At 39.6% G+C, this 25,939-nt stretch overlaps 1 protein-coding gene across 11 annotated transcripts in view; it reads right to left on the reverse strand.

Annotated features, from left to right (window-relative positions):
• Window positions 1–2,662: 2,662 nt before the first annotated feature.
• The window catches only part of Utrn (utrophin), a 493,014-nt gene continuing 469,737 nt past the window's right edge, over window positions 2,663–25,939 (reverse strand). For 10 of the 11 annotated variants that reach the window (XM_076926858.1, XM_076926860.1, XM_076926859.1 and 7 more), the window contains 9 exons: window positions 25,407–25,445; window positions 25,137–25,202; window positions 24,044–24,109; window positions 16,282–16,440; window positions 15,702–15,942; window positions 12,784–12,892; window positions 12,157–12,249; window positions 6,156–6,178; window positions 2,663–4,875 (listed from right to left, as the gene is read on the reverse strand). In XM_076926858.1, the coding sequence (XP_076782973.1) occupies window positions 4,867–4,875; window positions 6,156–6,178; window positions 12,157–12,249; window positions 12,784–12,892; window positions 15,702–15,942; window positions 16,282–16,440; window positions 24,044–24,109; window positions 25,137–25,202; window positions 25,407–25,445 (805 nt within the window). In that variant the 3' untranslated portion in view covers window positions 2,663–4,866. The remainder of the gene's footprint in view (window positions 4,876–6,155; window positions 6,179–12,156; window positions 12,250–12,783; window positions 12,893–15,701; window positions 15,943–16,281; window positions 16,441–24,043; window positions 24,110–25,136; window positions 25,203–25,406; window positions 25,446–25,939) is intronic. The other variant, XM_076926862.1, reaches the window with a different exon arrangement.

Raw genomic sequence — 25,939 nt, forward strand, 5'->3', positions numbered from 1 at the left:
AAAGATTCTGAGGCAGGCGAGAGTTAGTACCAGTTTGAAAGCTTATGCAAATTTCATGCCTCTAACCACCTGGCAAAGTGAGGAGGCTTCCATGTAATATTCTTCTACCTATGATATTTCACTCTGACTTCTTTTTACTCTTTTTAAATCTGAAGTCTCTCTGTGTTTTCTAATTTTATTGTTACCTTCAATTCCTCTTAAGATTGTTTTTGGCCACAGATGTGCCAAGTTTCCCTGTCCTCAGAGGTTATATTGTTAGCTTGAGTTGGAAGGACTTTATACACACTAACTTTATTATTATCTTAAAATATAATCACACAGTACAATACCTTTTGATCATATTTTCCCTTTTCCTAGATCCTTCCAGATAATACACTAATTTAAAAAAATCTCTCAACAAACAAGAAAGAAAGGACAGACAGGCAGGCCAGCAAGCTGTATTCCAGCAAGGTATCAAGTGAAAACAAGTCATGTGATACACGCAAATCTTCAAGGACTGAATTTTAAAACCATAAGCAATATAGAAATAAATCAGAAAAACGTGGCAAGGAGATACTTCTTTTCTCTTCCATTCCACTGACGTGATGAGATGCCCGAGGAAGCAGATAGTTTCGTACTCTGGCCCTAAGTTCTCTGCTTCACATCCCCTAGAGCTTCCATGACAGAAAAAAAAATGTCCATAATTCATTGCGTGCCACGAAACTGCAGCTCTTTGAAGCTTCTCTCCGAGAGATGTTATCTACTCTTTCCTAGCCTTGAGATCTTCTTTGCCCAAATCCTCCGCTCAGCTGTATTTGCATGAGACCAGGTTAGCTTGCCAGCTGGTGAAAGAATGCAGCTAAGTTTCTATAACCATGCTAGGCTATGATCTATCCATTGATAGATCAAAAGGCAGCCCAGCCTAGACCTGAGAGCAAAGCAGCCAACATCAACACAAGCCCTGGAGATCAGAGGTAAATGTTCAAGTCTAACTGAGGTTGCAGAAGTTCCTGGATGAGCCTAACCACACATTCATGAGCTGAACCACCACTGGTGAGATTTGCTGGCTGCTGTTCACCTTCATCATGGGATAACAGCCATCACAGGAATTGAACACACTGAGAGTGTGTGTGTGGGCTCTTTGCCTCTACAGCAAGCTCATTCAGTTAACAGGAATTTCAGATTAATCAAGTTAATTGGGTTTTATATTCAGCACACAGGCTCCAGTGGTAGTGATGGTATTTTGGTGGTTCTTTCCTAAGTTCTAACTGTTGTCATGGGGAAGGGATTTGAAGAGCCAGTCTGCGCAAATAACAAATAGCTACCAATGGCAACTATGTCATTTAAAATACAGTGACAATGTCAATGTCATAGGATAATACAGAAAAAAGCTCTTCTGGTTGTCACTCCCCTTTTCAGTGACTCAGTAAATTCACTGGAAACGAATGGTTTCTTTAGGAATTTTTAATGTGAGTGATACGTCATGGTAGATGAGACATTTAAAATATTAGTTTAATTGTTTCTGTTCTCTTTTTAAATAATACATTATGGAGAAATTTTCTAATTCTTGGAGTGTTGCTGACTTTAGGATTCAGGACAATTCTTGACACTGTTTTGCCCTTGAGAGCTTCAGAACCAAATTATATCTGATACCAGACTGTATGTATGTATGTGTATGTATATATATACATATATATGTATATATATGTATATATATATATATATTACCTTGTCCTGTATATCTTATATATTATATGTATATTGTACATAAAACACACAACAAAATCAAGAGTACCAATGGACAGGTAGTTTTAGTCTGTGCTGGTTTGAATGAGAAGGACATATAAGGTCATATGTTTGTGTGCCTGGTTATCAGTTGGTACAACTGTTTGGGAAGGATTAAGAACTGTGTCCTTGGGGGTGGGCTTTGAGATAGCAAAAGTCTATGCCATTCCAGCTGTCTGTCTCTGTCTCACTCTGCTTTAGATCTGCCCATCAGTCATAAGCTCTCAGCTACTTATCTAGCACCACGCCCAGGCCTGATGAGCATGGACGCTAATGCTCCATAACTGTCAGTCTCTGGATTAAAAGTTCTCTTTTATAAGTTGTCTCAGATATGGTGTTGCTGCAAAGCAACACCACACAGAAAACTAACTATATATAGCTAAAATAAATATACAAATACACCTAAATAAAAATAACTATATATAATACATATATATGTTCATGTATATTTTTATTTAGTTATAGTTATATATTATATTAGTTTTGTATTATATATTTATATATTTGTATTATATATATTTGTGTATATATGCATATATTATATATATATAATAAGTCTAGTGATGAAAGTGAATTTGAGAGAGTAACCATATAAATCTCAGTAGCACCAAGTTATAAAATTGAAGGTCTAATAGGTTTCATACTTATACTTATAACATCCATTTTCCCTAGCAATAAGGTTTTGATTTGTACAGGAAATTGAAAAACAGATTATCATATGTATGTGCAAGAAAGGAGAGAGAGATAACGAGTGAACAGAGACTAGATTAGTGTATAGGTGAGAGAGTTTCAGAAAGAATGTAGATTTATCAGGATATAGATCATCTTACAGTTAGCTTTCATCACATACATTCAAAGATCAGATTTCATTAGTGAACACAGCCAAACATCAAAGTCATTTTGTGTTAAAATTACTTTTATTCAGGATGAAAAATACAGTATGTAACAGATTAGATGAGAGTCTGTGATTAGATTTTTTTTAACCACATATTTCAAAAGAACAATACACTTACTTCTCATCGTGGTTACTGTAATATATTTCTTCTTATTTATTACTCAGAAGGTTACAATGTAGTGTTTTGTGTAGCTTTTTCTGTAATAGCAGATAGATATCATTTTGCATACAAACACAGGCAGAAAATAAAAGAATATATGACTCCTCAAAGCAAGAACAAGGAAGACACCAAATCTACAACTTGGGGTTCTGAGTTCAGGGAGATTTTTGTTGATGTTGTTTAAACAGGTGCTTTCGTGGGTATGACATGGCCTGATGAAAGTGCTACGCTTTGCACACTGCGGCAGATAAAGCTATGTCCAACACAATGGAGGAAGATGGTTCTGAGGTAGAAAGGTGATCATGGCTCTCCTCTTATATAAAACAATTTTCTTCATCTCAAAATATCTATGCTGCAAATAGACACCCTTGCCCCCCAACCCACCCAACCAATCCTAAAAGAATAGCAATTTCTAACTTTCAGTCTCCTTCTGGCCAGATCCCAGTGAAAGAGAACCCAAAGTTAGCATGTCCTGATGTTTTAAAAGCATGTATGTCTGAATCAAAACATATTACCTTTACTTTTATTTTTGGTTTCTCTAAAATTGGTATTTAAATGTTAAATTGAAGAAGAAGAGGAAGAGGAAGAGGAAGAGGAAAAGGAAGAAGGAGGAGGAGAAGGAGGAGGAGGGGGAGGAGGAGGGGGAGGAGGAGGAGGAGGAGGAGGAGGAGGAGGAGGAGAAGAAGAAGAAGAAGAAGAAGAAGAAGAAGAAGAAGAAGAAGAAGAAGAAGAAGAAGAAGAAGAAGAAGAAGAAGAAGAAGAAGAAGCGGCAAAACAAGCCAATATCTAGTTGAACACACTCAGAAGTTCAGAAGTAGAGGCAGGGATACAATCATCTGAGCATTAATTTCATTCTAGAGAAGCAGTGGTGTAGGCTTGTGATTGACATCCTTCTCAGATGTACTGCTGGTCAAATGAGGGGTCATGAGACATCTGTCTGTCTGCTCCAAAGATTCAGATGAGACAGGCATTCAGTATCTGTCTGCTTTCACAACGGAGACAACCAGAGCTTTCCAAACTTACACAGGACTTAAAAATACAAACACAACAATAGAAGTCTATTCAAAGGGAACAGAAGAACATGCTGTGTTCTCATCTCACAATGGGCTAAGTCTGCTCTTTGTTTTTATAATGAAAATCAAGGCTGCAAGTACTAGGTGAGATTTACCAACTTTGGTTTCTGAATCAAAATGGAAATATACTTAAATGGTAACCCTTGGTAACGTAAGTTTTTGAGACTATTACAATGTAGTCTCCTTTATTATAGAGCTTGCAAGATGAAATAAATAAAGACGTCAAGATCTACTTACAAAAAAGGAATAAAAACAGGAGGAAAAATACCCCAGCAGCTTGCCATTTAAGTCCACAGGATTTTTAGTGTCCTCATCCAGTGGTTACTAAAGGACTGTGTGTGTGATGTCAAATAAAGTTAAATACTATATTCAGAATTGTTGCCTACTCCACATATATAAAATATTTGATTCAAATATATGAACTTAGGAATTTGGCCAGATTACAGTAACAAATACATAGAATCTATTTGGTTGTATGGCTGATGAATTTATAAATAACCAAAACATAATGGTAAAATAGTCAAATAATAAATGAAGTTACTGTACAAGGTTAATATGAACAGCAGAAGGAATGTAATAATGTAAAGTGGTCTAATCCTTATGTAATTCTTTCTCTTGGTTATTAAAAAGACAGTTTCATATTAGAAAGCCCCCACCCACTTTCCCATGGCTGTATATATTATACAAATCAGTGACAAATGCTTTACCACCTCCAAATACTTCTCTGTTCATTAATTTACAATTGCATAGAAAGGGGAGAAGAAAACAGTAATATACGTTATTATTAAAACAAAATATCCTTTTCTCTTTGGATAGTCAGTATTTGATTCCCTCAGTAGAACACTCAGTCAGCACTCAACAGCTTGTGTCATGGAGCCACGGAGAGCTTCAGGGTTGACAGGGACTTGGGATTGGCATTTGCGGAAGAGAGCAATACTGAAGGTCAGGAAATGTTGGCTGGCTGGATAAATGCTTCACATTGCCTATGGCAAGGGAAAACACCAAGGTCAGAACAATATTTGCATAAGGACACTCAGGTAATGAAGACTTGTCGGTTTTTCATGGGAAAATAAGGGCTTCTTTCAGAACTAACCAAAACTTTCTCTTAAACTATTGTGCTGAACTGGCTTAACAACAGTCAACTTTCCAAAACCTCAGCTGATGCAAAACTAGTCAATTCTGGTGTTTTTGCTTATGAACTTGAATATGGCTATAGGTCAACACAATCATCCGGATGGCTGGCATACAAAGCAGTGTTCCTTAACAGCTACCTTAGTCATACACTGTTTTGGGATGTGTCTTCTTCCCTGCACGTGAGTACATTTTCCCATTACACGCTGATGGTCGTTCTGCCATCTCATGACCCTTTAAAATCTCTGCTTCCAATGGACCAGGACTATGGGTGTCATCAGAAGATGCTAACCCTACCTAGTGTGTCACAGTCTGCTTTACAGAGACCTGTTTTCTAGCCAAGACCCCTGTTCCATTTGCCAATAAGATGAGACAACGTTCACTGTTTTGAAAGGACTAATAAATTCACACATGAAAATGTTTTCTAAAGATCTGTTTTGGGCCTGAGGTATATTTTAAATAATGCTTCCTCATAAGGAACACAACAAAACTGAAAGCTAATAGGCTATAGCTTCCAGAAAAGCTCAATGTATTTTTTAAATTAAAAGTAGCACCTCGGGCTGGAGAGATGGCTCAGTGGTTAAGAGAACTGACTACTCTTCCAGAGGTCATGAGTTCAAATCCCAGCAACCACATGGTGGCTCACAACCATCCATAATGAGATCTGATGCCCTCATGTGGGTGTCTGAAGACAGCTACAGTGTACTTACATAAAATAAATAAATAAATTCTTAAAAAAAAAAGTGGCACCTCTCTCTTCATTGGAGTAATGATCTCGGTATTACTCTTGTAGTACCAGGGGCATTTCAAAGTCAGTGTTCTATGACAAACATGTGAGATTTGAGGTCAGTCAGATTTACACAGAGTCTTGTATAATAGATAGCATGGAATGAGAACCAAGATCCAGTATGGAGACTTTGAGTGCCTCACAGAATCTGGTTTGGAAACCCCATGGCCCCACCCAACATCTTCAAAGCAACAATCGGTTGTACAGAATCAAGTAACACTTAAAACATCAAGCAGCTTTACTCATTTATATGGAGAATGAAGTAAGACTGAATCAATAGCAGCGAATTTGCTTACACCAGGATGGGGTCAAGACAGTGAAGTCAATCGAGCCATTAACTCTTACCTGTGGCCTGCTGGGGACATTTGCTGAAAAAGAAAATAGAAGAAATCAATTGAGGGCTTTACTATTGCTGTGTGTCTCCCATTCTCACACACGCAAATGTGTAGAACGCTCTTCAGAGGGAGAGAACAGCGCTGCCCTCACAGGGATGGGATGATAGCAGGAAGTAGGGAGCAGCTACCCTGACCCTCTGGTCAAATGCTCTAACCAAGGCTAGTTTCCACACTAAGTGTCTCTTATTCCATGTGATTTGAATTACAAACATTCTAGAAAGAAAGAAAGAAAGAAAGAAAGAAAGAAAGAAAGAAAGAAAGAAAGAAGGAAAGAGAAAGAAGGGAGGGAAGGAGGGAGGGAGGGAGGGAGGGAGGGAAGGAAGGAAGGAAGGAAGGAAGGAAGGAAGGAAGGAAGGAAGAAAGAAAGAAAGAAAGAAAGAGCGAGCCAACCCCTCCCCCAAAACATATGCTAGTTCTTTAAAAACATATACACTAAAACATTCAGGAAGTTTTGTAAAAGAGAAAAAACTCTTAAAACTTTATTTTATAACTATGCCATGTATTTTTTGGCTTATGCATAATAAGTACAGAGGAGATCCTATATATTGTGTTGAATATAGAGTTCAGTTCTGACCAAAAGGGTCCTTAGAGGGAATCAGTATTTTCTGCACACCTTGGCACACTCTTGCTGGAAGCTGTGGGGAGATGGCACATTTGCATCAGTGAAAAGGCTAGTCTATTCTTGAGCAGTCTTGTGGACTGGGATCAATAGCAATGCCTTCCATGGGTGCAGTTAAGAGCACAGAAGTTAGCCTAGGCTGCCTAATAACCCTTGGATGTCTCTGTTGTAACAGAGCCTACGACAGAGAACTTAATGTCGTGGGCTTACTGAGAACTGACACTAGATTTTTCTAGATCACTGCTTTGTCAGGCTCATCTTTCACTGAGATCATGCTCATAATCACTTGGTTCTTGTGATCTCCATTAAAAAAAAAAAAACCTCAGAGATTATAATGAGTGTAGTCTAGAAGACAAAGCTGGTGACAGAGCAGGGTAGAGTCCCTCTGAATGGTCCAAGAGACCACTGTCCGCACTGACATTTTAGGTGGGCTCCCAGTGGTTCTCACCCTTACAAATGCTGTGACCTTTTGATACAGTTCCTCATGTTGTGGTGACCCCAACCATAAAATTATTTTCATTCCTACTTAATAACTGTAATTTTGCTACTGTTTGTGAGTTATAATATAAATATCTGACACACATGATATCTGATATGTGACCCCTGTGAAAGGGTCATTCGACTCCCAAGGGTGTAGTGATGCACAGGTTGAGAACTGTTGCTTTCTGGAAAAAAAAAAAAATCCCAGCGTTGAGGAGACGCTCAGCTCAGCAGTGAAGAGCACTGGCTGCTAGCATCCATATTGTAACCCACAACCGTCTGTGCCCCCACTTCCAAAGAATTTGACTCCTTCTTCTGGCCTCCACTGGTACTACATGCACATGGAACACAGACATGAAAGCAAGCAAAACTTCCATGTACATAAAATAATAGTAAATAATTCCTTTAAAACCATCTCTCAACAAGCGGCTTTCCCTGAGGAACTCTGGACTGTGCAAGTGATTGCCCCCCACAGGAGGGAGAAGTGGTATGCCTTTGTCCTTAATGTCCCACAGGTTTAGGATTCCTACAGTCTTCCAGGAAGGATGTCTACCTCCTTCTAATACCAGAGACACGACTCAGGACACATTTTTGTTATTGTTGTTCTGAACAGTAATTGAAGTCTTACTGCTTCAGCGTTTTGCTTTACAGGCCGTTGGCTATGTCCTCTAAGCCTGCCAATATTTGACATATTCACTGCAGATTCATACTCAACATAGGGGAAGGAAGAGGGAGACTTGCTTCTGATGATGGCAATATCTATCCTTGGCCAAAGAAGGAGTGTCTCTAATCAACTGGCATGTTGCATGCTTCCAATCCCTCATATTCCTGTGATGAGGAGGAAGAAAGGACATCTGTGGCCCCTCTTTGTGAGGAGAGAGGAGAGAAGAGAGAAGGGGGTGGAGGGAAGGCTATCCTCCTTGTGATGGCAGGGAAAAATGTGAGCCCTGGCATTTGAGAGAAGAGCCAGGGTAACACAAGCCTAGTCCTACAAGGTGTGTCCCATCAGAGGAAAAAGAGTGAACCCATGTCCACATGTGAGCTACATCTCGGGGCAGCCGAGCTGAATTATCAGTAAGGACATGTTACAAATACACACTCCATCAGAAAGACAGTTATGCTTCCGTAAATAATGGCTATGTAATAGTCAAACCCTAGACAGAAGTCTAATCCATTTTGCCTTCCTATTTCTTTTAATCAAATAAAACATGATAGGATGGAATGAGCTGTGTATTTTAAAAGGAAGTTAGGTAATTGTCATGCTTTTGTAAGTCTTCTGTTTTTGATGGCTGCCACTCAAAGCCTGACAAATGCAGGCTGGTCATGGTGGAAACATCTGGGTAAGTTAACAATAATTCTGAAAGCATTACTTTTAGCAGAGAAAAACAGAAAGAAAGGAAGAAAAAACCCAACTTACTATAAATATTCCACATAGTTGAACAACATAAGCAAACTATATTATGCTAACAAAGAAATAGTTATAATCATTAGTAGAATTTTCTACTACATGACTGGATAAATGTCAACACAAATGCAATTCAGTTCTTTAATTCTTAGGATAAGATGGTGATATCTGCATCTTTGCTTTAAGATTCAACGTTATTTTAAAAGGTCATAATTCAAAGATGCCTCCACTGCCAGTTGTGATATTGATTCAAAATTCAAGAATTTTAGAGTCTTACACACAACGCATGCAGACACAGTTTTTAAAAATCAGCTAACAGAAGCTATTCATGCAATTAGGGTTTATGAATACAGACTCTCATTTTAATTCCAAAATTGCCACGAGTAAAAAATTCATTTGTAGCCTTGCAATTTCTTTAATCCACAAAGGATCAAAAGTCAAGATTAACATGCAGCTCAGTCCATCCATCACACACTGGCTACGAGCAATTTGAAAGTTCTCCTTAGCAATAGAAACTCAAGAGTGTTTTGGCATTGAGAACCTGCCAGTCCCATTTATTTAGATAAACTTCTAAAGGTGGTCAAGCCTGGGAATTGCAGACTCTTAATAAAATATTTGCTAGCTGAGTGATTTAAATAGAACATTAAAGCTAATGAATCCCGCAAAACCTTTCTAAGTACTATCTGGGAAATTTTCAACCCTGACATTTCTCTAGCTGGAAACATGATCATCCCTGTAAACCACTGACTACATCAATCTGGAAGTATGTATTAGGTACCAGGTCTGTACCATGCACTAATTGATTCTGTACAATTTGAAATGATTTAGTAATCTTGGGTAAAATTCTGAGGTATGCACCAATTTTGTAAACAAGACAATGGAGTTCTTTTTTTGAAATTGGAAAGCATTTCCTATCTTGCAGATTTTTATGTTAGTCATATGAATATAAATAATGAAAAAGAACAAACAATGCCATTTTCAGAAGTAAGAACACATAGCCTGTAAATCCCACAGGGTCTAAAATGCACTTTGTACTTACTTAAGAGGTGCCTGAACTCTTCATTAACACATTACTAGGAGTGCTCTTGTATGGAAATTCTCACCATTGTAAACACTGGTGGATGTACACACTTAAGGAGAATACCAACACCTTTTCCTCTTAAGGAATCTCTTTAAGTAACCCTGTGAGCGCCAAGGATGATGTCACAGGTAAAGAGGTCCCAATGCAAGGGAAGAGTTTAGCCACTGCAGTGTAGTCTCCATAGAGACTAAGCCTTTTCTCAGGAACCAATCACCATGAATCGTTTCATCTTGTTCCCAACCAATGGGAATTTTATACTTGCATCAGGGGTCAGGGTATGAGGCAGCAACATTTACCTTTGAAGACTAGGTGTTGTACAGTTATGATTTTTTTCATTACCTCCTCTTTAAAGCAAGGCATGGATGAACATTTTAAAAATTAAGTATACAACTTTTAGTTAGGAGAGATGACAGAGGTTCTGCTTAGTCAACAAAATGATCGACTGGGTATTAGGTCAATCTTGCACTTTACTGACACAAATTGGTATAGTTATGCTCTAATTGTATTTTGAGAGAAAAGTTTTATTTTAACAGGAAGGGTGATATGTAGGAGGAGCTAAGGTGGGAGGAGTATGAAGAGAAAGAGGAGTAAGAAGAGGAGGAGAAGAGGAGGAGGAGAAGAGGAGGAGGAACTAGGTGATGAGAGAAAGAATGAGAGGAGGTGGGGGGACATGGAGGCGGATGTTCATATGTCTCCGCCAGTCAAAGATAGTTGATATATCTAGGTTGGGTATTAGGTTATACTTCTGATTGATATTGATCATTACCAAACTTATAAAACCTTTGGCTAACATTAAAAAAATTGTATAAAAGCAAAAAGAAGAAGGGGGCATGGGATAGGGGTTTTCTAGGGAGGGGAAATGGGGAAAGGGGATGGCATCTGAAATGTAAAATATCCAATAAAAAATAAATTTAAAAAAAAATCAAATATACATATCAGAATATGACTTAGGAAAGATCTAGAAGTGCTTTAGAAAAAGAGACTTGCAAAAAAAGAGTTTTGAACTTATGGCACATTTTCAATATAGAAATTATTCATTTTATATTTTTATATTTATTACAAAGCATAGATTTAAGCATATCTCACACTCTGACTTCACTGCCAACAGATTTTTAAATTGAAATGGTCCAGCATTACATTTAAATAAAAATTTCTAAACATAATTCAATTTACAGAATTTGTTATTTAATGATGAATGCATTTAGGTGGCAGCTGAGGTTAAAAAGTAATAGCTTTTAGAAACTTTAATTCTGAAACTTTAACTCATAAAACATGATAGTCTTTCTAGCTGTTAGGTACTACATAAGTCAGAATAAAACTTCTCACATGAAATTCAACCTTGAACTACAATTAATATAACACATTTAACATGTTTGTCAATTATACCAACAATTGATACATCTTTTTTCCTCACTTAGGACAGATTTGTCTAGGGAGCTGACAGAAAACAGTGAATCAAAAAACTGAGACACAGAATTGTACTTTACTGACTGGCTGCTTTTAACATCCATTTGAGAGGATCTACCCCTAAATTATAAGTGACTTTTTCATGCTCCTTAAAAGTATACCAAACTGTCACAATACAGTGGTGTGTGTGTGTCTATGGACTCAAGTAGACTGTAGCTGAGCGGAGAGACCACAGAGGTCTCTGAGGTGAGAGTGGAACAGAATCTGAAAGGCAGCAAGATGCCAGCAGAGAAACCACTTAAAAATTCAATCGATTAAAATCATTATGTAATTTCTCCTGGGATTTGGACTGTTCTCATTGGGTGATTTTCTGGCTCTTGGCTGTTCATACAGAGAATTCAGAACTCATAATTTGTGACCCTGTGAATCATCTGGCTTCCACACAATGATTATTTTATTCCCTGAAGGGAGAAAAAAAAGAACCATTTAAAAGAGGAGGGGAGGCCAGAAATAATTGCTTTCTGAGCCTGACTACGAAGATATCTGGCGATATGTCTTAAGGAAGGTAGGAAGTTACCTAAGAAAGGCTATGTTTGTCCTAGTTCGGCATGCCACTCAAAGCTCTTCTTTGAAGTGACAGAGGTTTCTTATAGCCTGCATTTAACCAAAGTTATATACTAAAAGCAGACATTGTTCTAATGGATTTTATTTAGTCGCTTATGAGGCATGTGGGAAAATCTCCAAGGCTAAGATCATACCATCAGTGGACTTCAGAATCTGACATCTGAATGGGGCTCCATTTTCTATGTCAACACCTATATCTGTGTTATTTCAAAATAGCCTGTGATCTTGTTTCTAACACTGGCTTTGCTATCATGCCAAAGAAGACAGAGAGCTGCAAACAGAGAAGGAGGAAGGACGAAGACAGTCACATCACGATGGCGTAGGTTTCTACTCACGGCTGCAAGAGGGAAACGTGCTGTTGATCTGCTCCATCACATCCGTGAGGTCCGTGCTGGTGTCATGAGGCGGGGCCAGCAGGTCTTCAGATGCTGAGACAAAACATGGAGAAAGCAGAGAGCTTAAAATGAATGCCCATCCTTCTACCAAAGAGCCACTTGCAGGCAAAAAATATTGTAACCAGCCCCAATATATTAACAAGATATGAATTGTCATTGAAAGAGACAACTTGTGAGGTAAATAGAGGCATCTGTATTCATTTGACATATGTCATACACACACACAAACACACACGCATACATATATTCACATATGCACACACATGCATACACACACACACACACACACAGGTTATTCTCAAAGCAGAAAAACTCTTGCTTATTTCAAATGAAAGGAACATTTTTCATCTTTCATGAAAATTGAATCCACTCCTACACATTTCATAAACAAGCACATTATGACTAAAGTGTTTTTGTTATTATTAAAATGGATCTACATTCATCTCAGACTAAAGAGAATAATGTTTTATGCTCCAGAGCACCCAGGCAGAAGAATGCTAGCAACCAAAAAACAAAACAAAAAAACCCAGCCAAGTCCAAAGCCGACTGTGCTTCGGTGATACCCACCTGCCTGGTGGAACTGTGGTCCTGGGTCAGTGTCAAGCGAGTAGCTCAATGAAGAATGCTGCGGGGAAGCCCAGGGGGAGACACCATTGATTCTAGAATCAGAGTCAGGCTGAAATCACAAGAAAAGTTAGAATAAGAAAGATTCCTATAACCTAGAAAGGAGAGTGTTCCTCCCCTAGCCCGTGCCATGGTCTTTGGGCAATTTCAGCCTAGGTTGGGGCCCAAACACTTCTCCTGAGAGTCAAATGCTTGCTTCATTTTTGTACTTGGAAAAACTTATTGCTGTACCACAGGGTTTCTTTATGTCTTCCATTTTCATCTCTCAAACTTTACATTATTTTTACATCAGCCTACTAAATTAAGAAGTAGTTTGGGTTCATCTTTCAGAGAGTACCACTGCGATTTGGAAAATGGCAAGTATACTAACTTTCAAAATAGCTCCCCTCAGAAACAATATGAGGAGAGCTTTTACCCCAGTGGGTTTTGGATTCCGGAGCTTGAATTCAAATTCCAACATGGACTACTCAGAAGCAGCCAAGAGTGTTAGGCAAACTACAGAAGCTTCTGTGTTAGATTCTGTGTGTATATATATATATTTTTTTTGTATTAACACCTTAGTGTAGATGCAGAACCAGGAGCAAGCGACACTAAAAAAGCTTTACTGGCCAAAGCCTTGGCATAGAATTTTGTCAGGAGAGTGATAAATGAGTCTTTCCAAAGCCATTTGCTCAGTCTGACACAGGGCAGACCCTCCGTGATGGCTCCTGTGCATATCTTTGCGCCGGCGACTGGTGCGCTGATAAATACATGGTCAAAATAGAAAGTGGGGTCTAGAGTATGAAAATGTAGAAATTACTTTTTGATGTAGATTTTCCATTAAATCCCTATTAGTTGAAGTCTGGTAGTTTTCCTTGTTTATATTGAGTTACATTTCCCATCTACTTCTGACACACACACTAAATCGTTAGGAAGAGATAAGAGCTCCACAGACTGGGATATTCTGAGCCACTTAGATATCAGCTACTTCCAAACACATTACCATGTAACTCTGAAGGCATATGAGCCACTAGGTTCTTGATTTATTAGGAGGCAGGGGGAGGGGTGGTAAAATGAGTCCAAGAGCCTTTTTCTTCCTCTGAAGAGCATCAAGAAGGTACACAGGAACTTCAAGCAGAGCTTCTGCAACCGTTCCAGGTGAACACCAAATCATGGACACTAACAGTTGATGTTTCTCAACCTTCCTAATGCTGTGACCATTTAATACAGTTCTTCATGTCGTGGTGACCTCAACCTTAAAACTATTTTTGTCGCTACATCATAACTGTAATTTTGCTGCTATTATCAGTAATATCATAATGTGAGTATCTGATATGCAGGATAGCTTACATACAACCCATGCAGAAGAGGTTGTAACCCACAGGTTCAGAACTGTTGCTCTAAGAGATCATAGAAGGAAACTTATCCTTTATTTAGGTGCTACTTGAGAACTTCAAATTCACTCTACAAGCAACCGCCACGCCCCCCCCCCCCCCCCCCCACCAATGTATGTGACACCCAGTTAGGATCAAGCAAACAGTCTGAAGTCATAACAGAAAGCCGAGTCTTGACTCACTCAGGAAGCCATTATTTTCCAAAGAGAATTTTCAAGCTTCTAAGTAAACAACTCACACAGCTATGTCAAAGAAACTCTCTGATGACAGACAGAGAGAAAAGCAAGTGGCCAAAGAAAGGAAGGAATCAACTGCCCACTATGTTGGTAATGTAAAAATTATAACGCTTTCAAGATTCCTGACAAGATAAAAAGACCCTGGCTGCAACTATGCCAAGACAGCTTTCTCAAACATAAGCAAATCCCTGGAGTTTTTTTTGATGCAGTATACCACTTGTGGAAAGGGCATCTCTGTTAAGATGTCACAGGATGCCACACCACACAGGCTGGAGAGAAAGGCAATGGGATAAGACTGATGGTGCCAGTCAGGAAATCTTTTGTGGGGAATCGACCTTCTATGTGTCTGCAGCAAGGGTGTCCTCCCTGTCAGCTCTGCGAGCTGACTGCCCTCTTCTAGTTAAGTCAATCAAGCTATTAACTCTCTGCAGTGTGTCTCCTCTCCAGTGTGTTGCACCTTTCCCAGGACTACCAGAAGCAGAAAGGCAGAAGCCATACCCTACACTTCTGCCTCAAGCCAAAGAACAGTGGTTTTTCAAAACTAGGAGCTATTAGCCAGTATTAAATCATAAAAGAAATGTACCAGCTTCAGCTCAATATTAAGAAAAGAAAGCAAGAGAAAACAAGAAGAGAGGGAGGGAGGGACAGGGAGAAGAAGAAAGGGAGAGGCAGGAAGAGGGGAGGAGGGCAAAAGACGCCATCTCTGTTAAAGGGTGCATTATTTTGTATTCATCAGAAACATATGTTTTTCTCGCAACAAACATTGTATTGTTTATTGTCAAGAAAGTTTGTAAGCCACTGTTCTAGACCATCCCCCAGTGTAAGCAAATAGCAGTGGCAAACTAACAGCTACCTGTTCATCTGTGTTTATGCAGACACTGATTTTCGAGGTACCTTCTCAATCCTAGTACTTTGAAAGAAAGTGTTAGATTAAAGATTGTAGGTCACTTCATAAGGAATCTTCTCTTATGAAAGGGAGGCTCGTGTATACCACAGGATTATTTTTTAAAGTCAAACTATTCTAAGGTGATATTTTAATGCAAAAGAAGAAGGAATTTCTACAGTCAGATGGGAAAACAGGTATTTTTGTGTCAGTGAAGATCCCATTCATACACTGAAATCACTGTGGCAGTGACAAATTCAAAGTAGATGTCCTAACGACTACCAAGGCCAGGCCCAGGCTTCTATGAGGTGGACAGGTTGGAGGATGGTGGGTGTCATGTGGAGGTGCTGCACTGAAGTCCACCCCTACCTGCTCAAGGAGCTGTCTGAGGCGGTGCAGCTGAGACTCCAGCTGCTTATTGTGATCTTCCAAAATCTGCATCCTCGCCTCCAGCCGCCCTTTGTGCTGCCGAAGAAGTTTAGCTTCTGCTATGAGTTCTGAGTCCTCAGGTGTATGGTGAGGAGACACAATAGAATCTGGAGGGGAGCCCACAGGGAGCCCCCTTCTTAGATGCTGCTCCTTCAGCTGCTCATACTCCACCTGTAGATTTCTAATATAGAAAAAAAATATAAAAATAACCAAAATTATTATCAGGTGTGCCTTCTCTTCCAAACTGTCTGGGAACTCCAAATTTAGCTGTGATACCCTTCATCTTATGGGAAAACATTTATTAACAGGGAGAGCTAGTAGGAAGAAACTGGTCTTCAAGCAGGAGTGTTTCCAGGACACATCATTAAATTACAAATGCAAGAGACCCTACTCATACCCCAGCCTGCTAATGTCCTCCCAAACTTGGACCTCATTATGATGTCTTAGACCACAGCTCTGAAAAGACAGAAGGAAGGGAAGGAGCAAGTGGAATTTTTTTTTTTAACTGGGTCTAACTCACCTTTGCTCTTCCTCCAAGTCAGCAATGATCCTCTCCAATTCACCACGTTCCTCCCTCTCAACAGACTTCAGGATCTGAGCTGGACTCTGTGGCTGGCTCAGAGGAGACTCCCCGCCCAGCGTCTGGCAGTATTGCTGGATGAGGGCATGCTCATCCTCTCTAGTGAAACAAAGAAGATGGACATCAGCTCACATCTGGATGGTGAGGTCTCTGAGCAGAGAAGAAGTAAAACCAGTGATCGGTGGCTGGACCAGGCTGCTTTAGAACTCTGTGTCTCCATGGATGTCCTTTGAAAACTCATGCTGGATGTTGGAGTTCATGCAACAGGGCTTGTGTAGGATGAGCTCAACAGATCATAACTGTCATGTCACAATCTGTTATTCTCACAATCCCCAGAGAGCCATTCCACTCAACAGAGAAAATAAAATAAGGCATATCCATGCCTATACATTAGGGTAATAAATTGCTATAAATCAGGCTTAACGGGATATATGCAACCTATGGCCATAAGCCACGTGAAGCCCAGGATAGCTTGAAATGTGGTCCAACACGTTTTTTTTTAATAACAACATGTTACAAATATCAAAAGGTTAGACATGCCTAGAAGCAGTTAACATAAAAGTTAAAGATGATAAAGGCAAATACATCACTCACTGACTACAAAAACAAAGGATCAAAAGATCATGGAGCCAAGAATGATTGATCTTTTGATTGGCTATAACCAATTTTCCTGTTTGATAACCCAAAGCATTTACAGCATATTTTTATTTAAATAACAGCATAAATGCAATCATCCATATTTATAAAATATCAGTAGCTATTTTACTTGGTGTCATCATAAATAATTTTTTGGATCGATATCCTGCATTAAATCATGAATTACATTTAATTCATTGAAGTTCTTCATCCAATAATCTGTTACTGAACTAGACACACCAACAGTAGTGTAGATGCATGACTGGCAGCAGCAGAAGGGTGAAGGGGGTCAGGCCAAGTATGTCTGTGGTATGGAAAGGCTTTCCACCTGGGCTGAAATCTCTGTTCTTCCTTTGTGAGGCAGATCTAGTTGGATGTCCTCAGGAATGTGTGACTGTCACATCTCCTGGCTCAGGAGATTTCAGAGCCTTCTAGCATACTGGACATGGCCTGGTTTGATAGTTTTTGCCAACAGGGGAGATAAAGGATAAGGCATCAGGAAAATAAGACTTAACTAATGTGTCCACCAGAATTTAAAATGGAGCTGTCCTTCATCATAAGCTGTGCAGCTACATCATTCTCACAGCATCTTTGGCTGTTGCCCTGGACCAGACAGAGTCCCAAAACAGCCAAGGGGAACCTGGAAGTCCTAGAACGTCATTGTTTCACCTTGTACCCCCAAATCTCTTTGCTCTTGTGCAGATAAGAGAGCAAGCACTCTGATTCTTGTGTGTGATAGAAAATCCATCCTTGGCATATCACACTTTTGCTCTGACAGTAAGGGGTCTGAAATTACATCTATGATTTAGTGTGTTCTTGGGAAATGTGCTGTTCCAGGAACAGAGATATGGACGGGGGAGGGGGGTGGGCAAGAAGAAAACTGGGTGTTATATCTGTTCAAGCACCAGAGCAGAGCTCCATGAACCACTGGTGACTTAATGGGCCTCCTTCCTCCTTCCTGCACTGAGCTTTTCCATTTTCCTTCCTTTATACACACACACACACACAAAAGACAGAGACTGTATGTATTGGTGTGTATGTATACATTACATATATGCACATATTAAAATAAAACTCATTCACTTTGGCTAAGCTTAAAGCCTAACTTGATGTCCCTCCTCCTGTTAAATGCCTTTTTACCAGGTGGTATGACGGTTGTTTACAACAATGGTGGAAAAGGGAAATAAGGCAGGTAAATGACACAAGAGGTGGAGTTGGCCATGACCTCATCTCACTTTTCATAGTTAATACAAGGTCTCTGGGGGGAACAAAAGAAGCCACTATAAAAATTGCATGGTGTCCTGAGATTTCGAAGGATGAGAAGAGCAGGAAAGTGGGTATGCAACCGCTGTACAGTAGCCAGAACTCCTAGGCTACTCTAGTGGTTTGGATACACTTGGTTCATAGGAAGCAGCAATATTAGGAGGTGTGGCCTTGTTGGAATGGGTGTGGCCTTGTTGGAATGGGTGTGGCCTTGTTGGAATGGGTGTGGCCTTGTTGGAAGACTTATGTCACTGTGTCGGTGAGCTTTAATGACTCCTAGTGCTTAAGCTCTACCCTATATAAAAGAGAGAGCTCTCTCCTGATGGTTTTTGGATGAAGACACAGAACTTGGCAACTCCTTCTCTGTTACCACATCTGCCTGGATGCTGCCATGGTTCCACTACAATGATAATGGACTGAACCTCTGACGGTGTAAGCCAGTCGCAAGTAAATGTTTTCCCTTTTAAAAGTTACTATGGTCATGGTGTCGCTTCACAGCAGTAGAAACCCTAGCTAAAACAGCTACCCACAGAGAAAAATGAAACAGGAATCTGGAAGGGAGGGCCAAGGAAAATGACTCCACAAGTGAAAGTGGTTGCCCCAAGCCAGATGACCCGAGTTGACCTCTAGGATCCACAAGGTGGAAGGAAAGAACTAACTTCCACAAGTTGCCCTCTGACCTTCATGTATCTGACATACACACAGAAACACACACACACACACACACACACACACACACACACACACACACACACAAAGAGCTTATGATCAGTAGCCTAGACGTAAGTATTTGAAGAGGCAAAAAGCAAAGATGAAGCCCAGAAGCCCTGAGATGGATAAATCCTAGACACGAGTTAGTGGTTGTGCATCACAGGTGATGACTGGAGGGACCACTCTCAGATCATGTGGAAAATAATGCAGTAAGAAAAGATGTGAGTCTAAGATGCAGCTAGGACAGAGCAGATGGACAAGGAGTAAAGATGTAGGACACATACACTAAAGCAACTGCAAAAGAAGAGTACAGTGGAACATACTGCAAATACCTTTCAGGCTGAAACACACCTAAGCAAGCAACTAAATGATAGAATATCCGAGAAAGCAGAAAATGTGTTATGTCAGTAAATGTTCTATATTTTAAGGATAAAACACCACAAGCATTAAAAATCAAAGCAAAATGAGGAGTCATTTACAAAGGAAGGAAAAGCTTGGCCTCCTACTATCCCAGATACTTAATGTTCAATGACAAGGAGGTGATGGGTGGAGTCCTACCTCAGTCACTCACATGAGCAGGAGCAGCATTCAATTCTATAGCACGTTGCTCATGGAGCAAAAGAAAGAATGATCAAAAATGGAGCAAATAAGAACAGAACTAGATTCAGTTATTGAAATAAATGAGAGGAAAATCTAATTAGTTATATAATGCCTGTGGATAGTATTCCTAAAATCATTTAAAAAAAAAAAAAAAACCAAGGTCAACACCTTAAAAAAGATAAATAATAATAATCTCCAGAATAAAAATAAAGTATGTACCCCAAATGTAGCCTAAATTACCTTGTGGCTAGGACTGACCACAGATTTGGACTACAGCCCCTGCGACTGAGAGACACCACGGATCGTTTATTCCCTAAGAACATTTGAGTAGACACTTGGGCCTGGGGATTAGGTGCTTCATATTAACATAAACCACACTTTTGTTTTAAAATGTTAGACTGGAAAAATGATGCCAGTGATCAGAGTGCTTGCTATTGTCCTAGGTCCAAACATCTGCAAGCTACATGGTAGAAGAAAAGAATAGCCTCCTGTAAGTTGTTCTCTGGTCTCTGCATACATGCAAGCGTGCATATGCACACACAAATTAAAAAGTAACAAATACTTTTTTTTTTAAAGCTGAGCGCTGGGAAACCACTTGAAGTTCTATTTGGGGAAGCATTTTGTTGTCAGTATTAATGTAAGTTCACCTCTTTTGTGAACTTGATGTACAGTGCGTTGCAATAATTACCATGGCCACTAACTACATTGTTTGTTATGGTGTCTGGAAGAGAATTAAGGTCATCTCTGTAAAAATAAAAAACAGAAATAATTTACATGTAGCATAAAATCTTGGCCTTAAATATTTTCATAGATTATTAGCCTTAAAGGTTAAATACAAAAATAGATCCGTTTTACTGTTTAATTGTGTATAATAAAAACCAAGAGCACCCTCATTATGCAGATGATACATCATGCATCAGATCAGGGCTATTAAATATCATACTGAAATATGATATTTAATATGATGAAAGTGTGCATCATACTGAAATAGAAAGTAGTTTTTAAACGTAGCTTGTATCATTAAATGGAATATAATTACACTATCTGTGACGCATATAGTAAACACTATCTACATTACAAAATTAGTACTTGTCACATGATGAAAGAGCTGTGACTCACTTGATGAACTTTAAAACCAATGCTCTACTCTAGGTTTCAGATTTATAAACAGTAATTTCAAGGTAGACCATGACCAAGTCCCAATTTCGATCCACATAAAACAGCGTCACCCAAATGCAGAAAGTAGATGAAGTGAGAACCTGGTTATTGGCCTCAGGGACTGTTGTCTAAGGGTCTCTAGGGCTGTCCTGAGTCCTGCCCCTTTCTAAGATGTATATGATAAGATGTATATGTAACTCTTCCTACAAAGATACTCAGGAGACTTAAAATGAATGCCCCCAACAGATCATCCGGAGTCTGGCTTTCAGAGAATTAGGGGGTGCTTGGGACTGCATTATGTAGGGTTCAATTCTGGAAAACTGGTATATACTCCAGGCCATCATATATAGACTCAGCCTACAATACATGAAGGCTTAATAAACAATGGAAGTTCATGGAGGGGGAGTACTCAGAGAGGGGACAGGGAATTGTTTCCACGATCCAACTTGAAAGATCAAAGTCACCTCCAACTACAGGTATGTTGGCTATTGCTGAAGGCACAAAACCCCCCAAAACAAAAGCAAAACAAAAACAAAACAAAACAAAACAAAACAAAAACCCTGGTAAATGGTCTTTCTTAGCTCTGTGGTTGGAGGACTTCCATGGTGAGCAACTGCAAATTCACCCTTCAATAGCGTGCACAGAACATACACAGCTGCACACCCCCTGACTACACGTAACCTGGGGGCAGCAAGAATACAATGAGATAAAGGGAGGTGGCAGCATATGCTCGTCACCAGAACACTTCACAGGGTGAGGCAGAAGATTGGAAATCTGAGGTCAGCATGTGGCACATAGTAAAGCCCTATTTATAAAAGGGGGGGTGGGGGGTCGCAGAAATAAAAGCAAACAAACAATAAAATAACAACAACAATCAAAACAATAAGAAAAACAAGGCTGGTGGGTTCTGAGCATTATCTGCTAAAACTATCCTAATTTACTGGCCAACACACATACATGTGAGAATACCCAGATTTCAATGGGGCTCCGCCAAACAGCTCACAAACATCCTGAGTGGAAAAACGAAGTGCCTCTATCACTTCACTGCACTCTAGGGACAAAATGAATGTGTGTTGAATGAATCACCACATCAACTGTCTGTGCGTTAAGTCTGTGGAGCAGCTAATCACCTGCATAACTTCTCTGCTCTGATAAATTAGTGAGAAAATAAAAAGACAGTGCATATTGAATTTCAGTATTGCTAGGCTCTGTCCACATAGTAAGGAACACAGATGGGAAAGAAGTTAGAATTTTTATCTTAACTTTTATTTTTCAGTTTATTTAATTCCCTGCCTCTTTTAATACTGGTGAAAACTAGCCTGATTTAAAAAGATATTTAAGATACTTCATTACTTTGTATGAAACACCTCCTGTTAGGTTATATATGAAAGAGCAGTGAAAATACTTTATTATCGTGAGGTGGAAGTGGTTTCTGGTTCATAACATCTGAATAATAATGCTTAAGTCATGACTTATGACGGCTAAGGGCTAAGATGCCAAACTTTTGATATTTAAAATAGAAAAAGGTTCCCAAGAGCTTCTACTTATAAGCTTAACAATAAGTGAAATATGGATCAGACTTAAGGGAGACATTCTTTATCGGTGTTCTTAGCCGTGATTATCAACCTGAGGGTCTCAACCCCTTTGGGAGTCCAGTGACTCTTTCACAAAGGTCGCATATCAGATATTTACATTGTGATTCATAACAGTAGCAAAATTACATTTATGAAGTAGCAATGAAAATAATTTTATGGTTGGGGGGGTGGTAACCACAATATGAGGAACTGTACTAAAAGGTCTCAGAATTAGGAAGGTTGAGAAACACTGGCTTGAGGTATTCTACTTGGCTTTCTCCAGTCTTTGTTAGTGAAAACATAGACACACTATATTCTAGAGCTTCCAGGGTTCTCCTGGGCTCCCTGTCTTATCAAAACTATAATGAGCCCACAAGTCACACCAAGTTGAAACTATAGAAGCCTTTTTACACATCATCTCATAAAAAACAAGGTCAAAACAAGATCTAGTACAATGGTACCATCAGAGAGAAAGCATTTGCCAAAAGGATTCCACAGCCAAGCTTAAAATGTACAAATAAGGAAATCAAATACAAAATATCTGCCTTTGAGGCTATTTTTAAAAGATGTTATAATAAAATAAAATGTTTGTAAGGGAGTTATTTTTCAGTGAACGGCAGAGAGAACATTTCTAAGCATGTGTGGACAGCATTGCTAAGAGCAGAGACCATGAAGAAAATGTTAGTATGCAGAGAGGAGAGTTTGCAAAAGTGTGTTGATCCTGGATGTGCATTTGTAAAACTATCAATAAACAGCAATATTATGGGCTGCAGAGATGGCTCGGTTGGTAAAACCCTAGTCACGGAACCATGAGGACCTGAGTTCAGATCCCAGCTCTGATCTACTAGCAGGGTATGGTGGCACACTTCTGTAGTGCCAAGGCGAATGGTAGTTGAGGGAATGGGTGTGGGTGGTGGAGAGAGACAGACCCCCAGAGCTTATTGGTTGTCCAAATAAATGAGATCTTCATTAAGAAACTCTGTCTCAGATAGATAGATAGATAGATAGATAGATAGATAGATAGATAGATAGATAGATAGATAGGTAGGTAGATAGGAGAACAATTGAGAAAGATAAAGACATCTGATGTTTTTCCCTGTCCCCAACATATACATACAAACATATGAACCTGCCTATATGTGTATTCATCCACATAAATACAAACATAAAACAAACATACACATCCACAAAAATGCATGTCAGTATTATATTTAGAATAATCAGCAGCAATCTGATTATTCTAAAGCAGGTGGGTTTGTTCACTAAGTAAATAAACACATCTCATTTACACTAACAAAAACTTAAAATGTACATAGAGGTTTTGGAAACACATCATTTTGGATTGGGATAACAACTCAGACGCCATGATCCTTGAAGCTTAGTCCTGAGACCTAATAGAAGGAGGTAGGGTTAGTCAACCAAGAACCTCCCATATTCCAGAACCAGGTTCCTTCCTGCCTTCCATGGCCCAGTCATCACCAATGTGACTCATTTCCACCATCACGTACTCTCCCCGTGTATATGCTCGATATCCCCTATAAAGACCACCATCATGACCTGGCCCATCTATCTGTGTTTCCATCCCTGCTCAGAGGCAGCTTTCTGCATCTCCTCACTTCCCCCAATAAATCTTTTGCATGAGGTCTGCTACATGGTGTGGTGTTTGTGGACTTCCTTGGCCCCAGTCACCAAGATACTCTTTCACAACCAGAACCCTTTCAGTTGGCCTCCTCGGCAGACTCTATTCACAATTCACTTACACACTTCCTGTGGTAGAACTGCTGTCAGTTAGGAAGGATCCATTTGTCTTCTCCATCTGGGCCAGTCTGAAAGTATGAAAACAAGGAGATGATATCACAGGGCTGCAACTAGAACAATCATCCAGAAGCATCCTTGCTTGTTTATAAACCTATATTAATTATGACTAAACAGAAAATAGTCCAAATCTCGCACAATGGTGAAATTAAAACCACCTGTACTGGTAAGCTGAAATCTAATCACCACTCACTCAGGCCCTGTAGGCAGGTCTACTATAGTGTGAGGTCTTGTCATTGAGCTCCCAGGCTCTCTAGCTGGTCTCCACTGAAACAGAGCAACCTTTCACACAAAGCTAATTATGTTCCTCTCAGGTCTGAAGATTCACCATGACTTCTCTTGACCTAGAATGTGAGCCATCCCCTGATAAGCTGGGCTCTGTGTTATCAGACTATGGTCTTTGGTATCCCCACAGTCTCTCAATTCCTGTCCTTCTGTGGCTCAGTAAAGAAACTACATTCTTCCATAGTATATTATCCAACAGCTTTAAAAATCTGACTTAGTCTCAATTCAGTGCAAATATTACCAGTTTTTTTAAAATGGTTCTTAAACAAGAGATTTTGGATACAGCTGGCTTCTAGTAAGACCAATGGTTGACATTAAACACTTTCCTGAAAGTTTCGCACACTACACGCACGCCTGTATTTTGCACTGCTTACGAATCCTAATACTCAAATATTAGCACAAGTTTAATTACCTATTGCAATTCATATGTGCATGGTCTCCTGAGGGTAGCTCCAACTGCTACTTTTACTCACTAGAACTAGGTTATATTATCTGTATCCTGACTGCTGAATCTTTGGAGTCTCAGCAACTCTATAACAGCAGCCTATTGTGATCTATTCTTCATAGAATACATAGCAGGTGTTTGGTAAAGTACAAGTTACATCATGAAAAGATAAAGGCCCAGGTTCCACATGTAATAGAACCATGACTTCTGCAAATAAACTCCCACATCAAGGTTTGTCAGCAGCATTGTCACTACCAAAGCAGAAAGACTCTGGGCAGTAGAGGGCACGATGATAATCGGTCTCTTACCGCGTAGCGTATTGTTCTATTCTTGAGTGGGTGTCATCATGAAACAGCTGAGGGGACTGGGAGGGGCTGTAAAGTGGGAAATAAAAAAGGCAAGGGCTTTATTCTCAATATTGACAGACGGTACCAGTTAGAAGGTTAGTTAAGTAATGAATCTGCCATGCAAACAAACCACCAGTGTTGTCACCCAGGATGCAAAAGTAGTAGTTTAGACCCATGCTAATACTCCTGATTGGAGCTTCCCTCCTGTGAATGTGGGCTGTGAATACTCACTCATAATGCTCTGGCCACATACTGATGAGCGTGATAGGACTGCAGAGAGGGGACAGGGAGACAAAAGTCACAGAACAAACATTTAGAGTAATTTCAGACGAAAGCAGAAGGTGGCAGATTCTCATTGGTCTTCCACTCACATTTGGCTACCGTGGTAATCACTGCCAGGAAAACCAAAAGCAACTTTCCCAGCACTCGCAGCATCCATGGGTCAAGACGGTCATCATGTTTTAGAACAGTGAGACTAAAAAGAACAGCCAAATGTGCTAAGATTGCCCCACATTATAGGCTGTTGAAAAATAATGTTCCAGAATATTCCAAAAGAGACAATTGTAATTTTTTTTTCTTGGAGAAGACATTTGATCAGAAAGGTGAATTTATTACCTAATTACTAGACTATCAACATCAGAATTGAAGTAAAAAGGGTTTTCTGGTTCTTCATTAAAAATATAAAAGTTTAAATTATGTGTACACCATGTTTCTCAACTTCAGATACATTTGGAAAAGAAAAGCCTTCCTGCCTACCTATGCCC

This window comes from Arvicanthis niloticus, chromosome 28 (genome assembly GCF_011762505.2).
Source record: "Arvicanthis niloticus isolate mArvNil1 chromosome 28, mArvNil1.pat.X, whole genome shotgun sequence".
NCBI classification, from domain to species: domain Eukaryota; kingdom Metazoa; phylum Chordata; class Mammalia; order Rodentia; family Muridae; genus Arvicanthis; species Arvicanthis niloticus.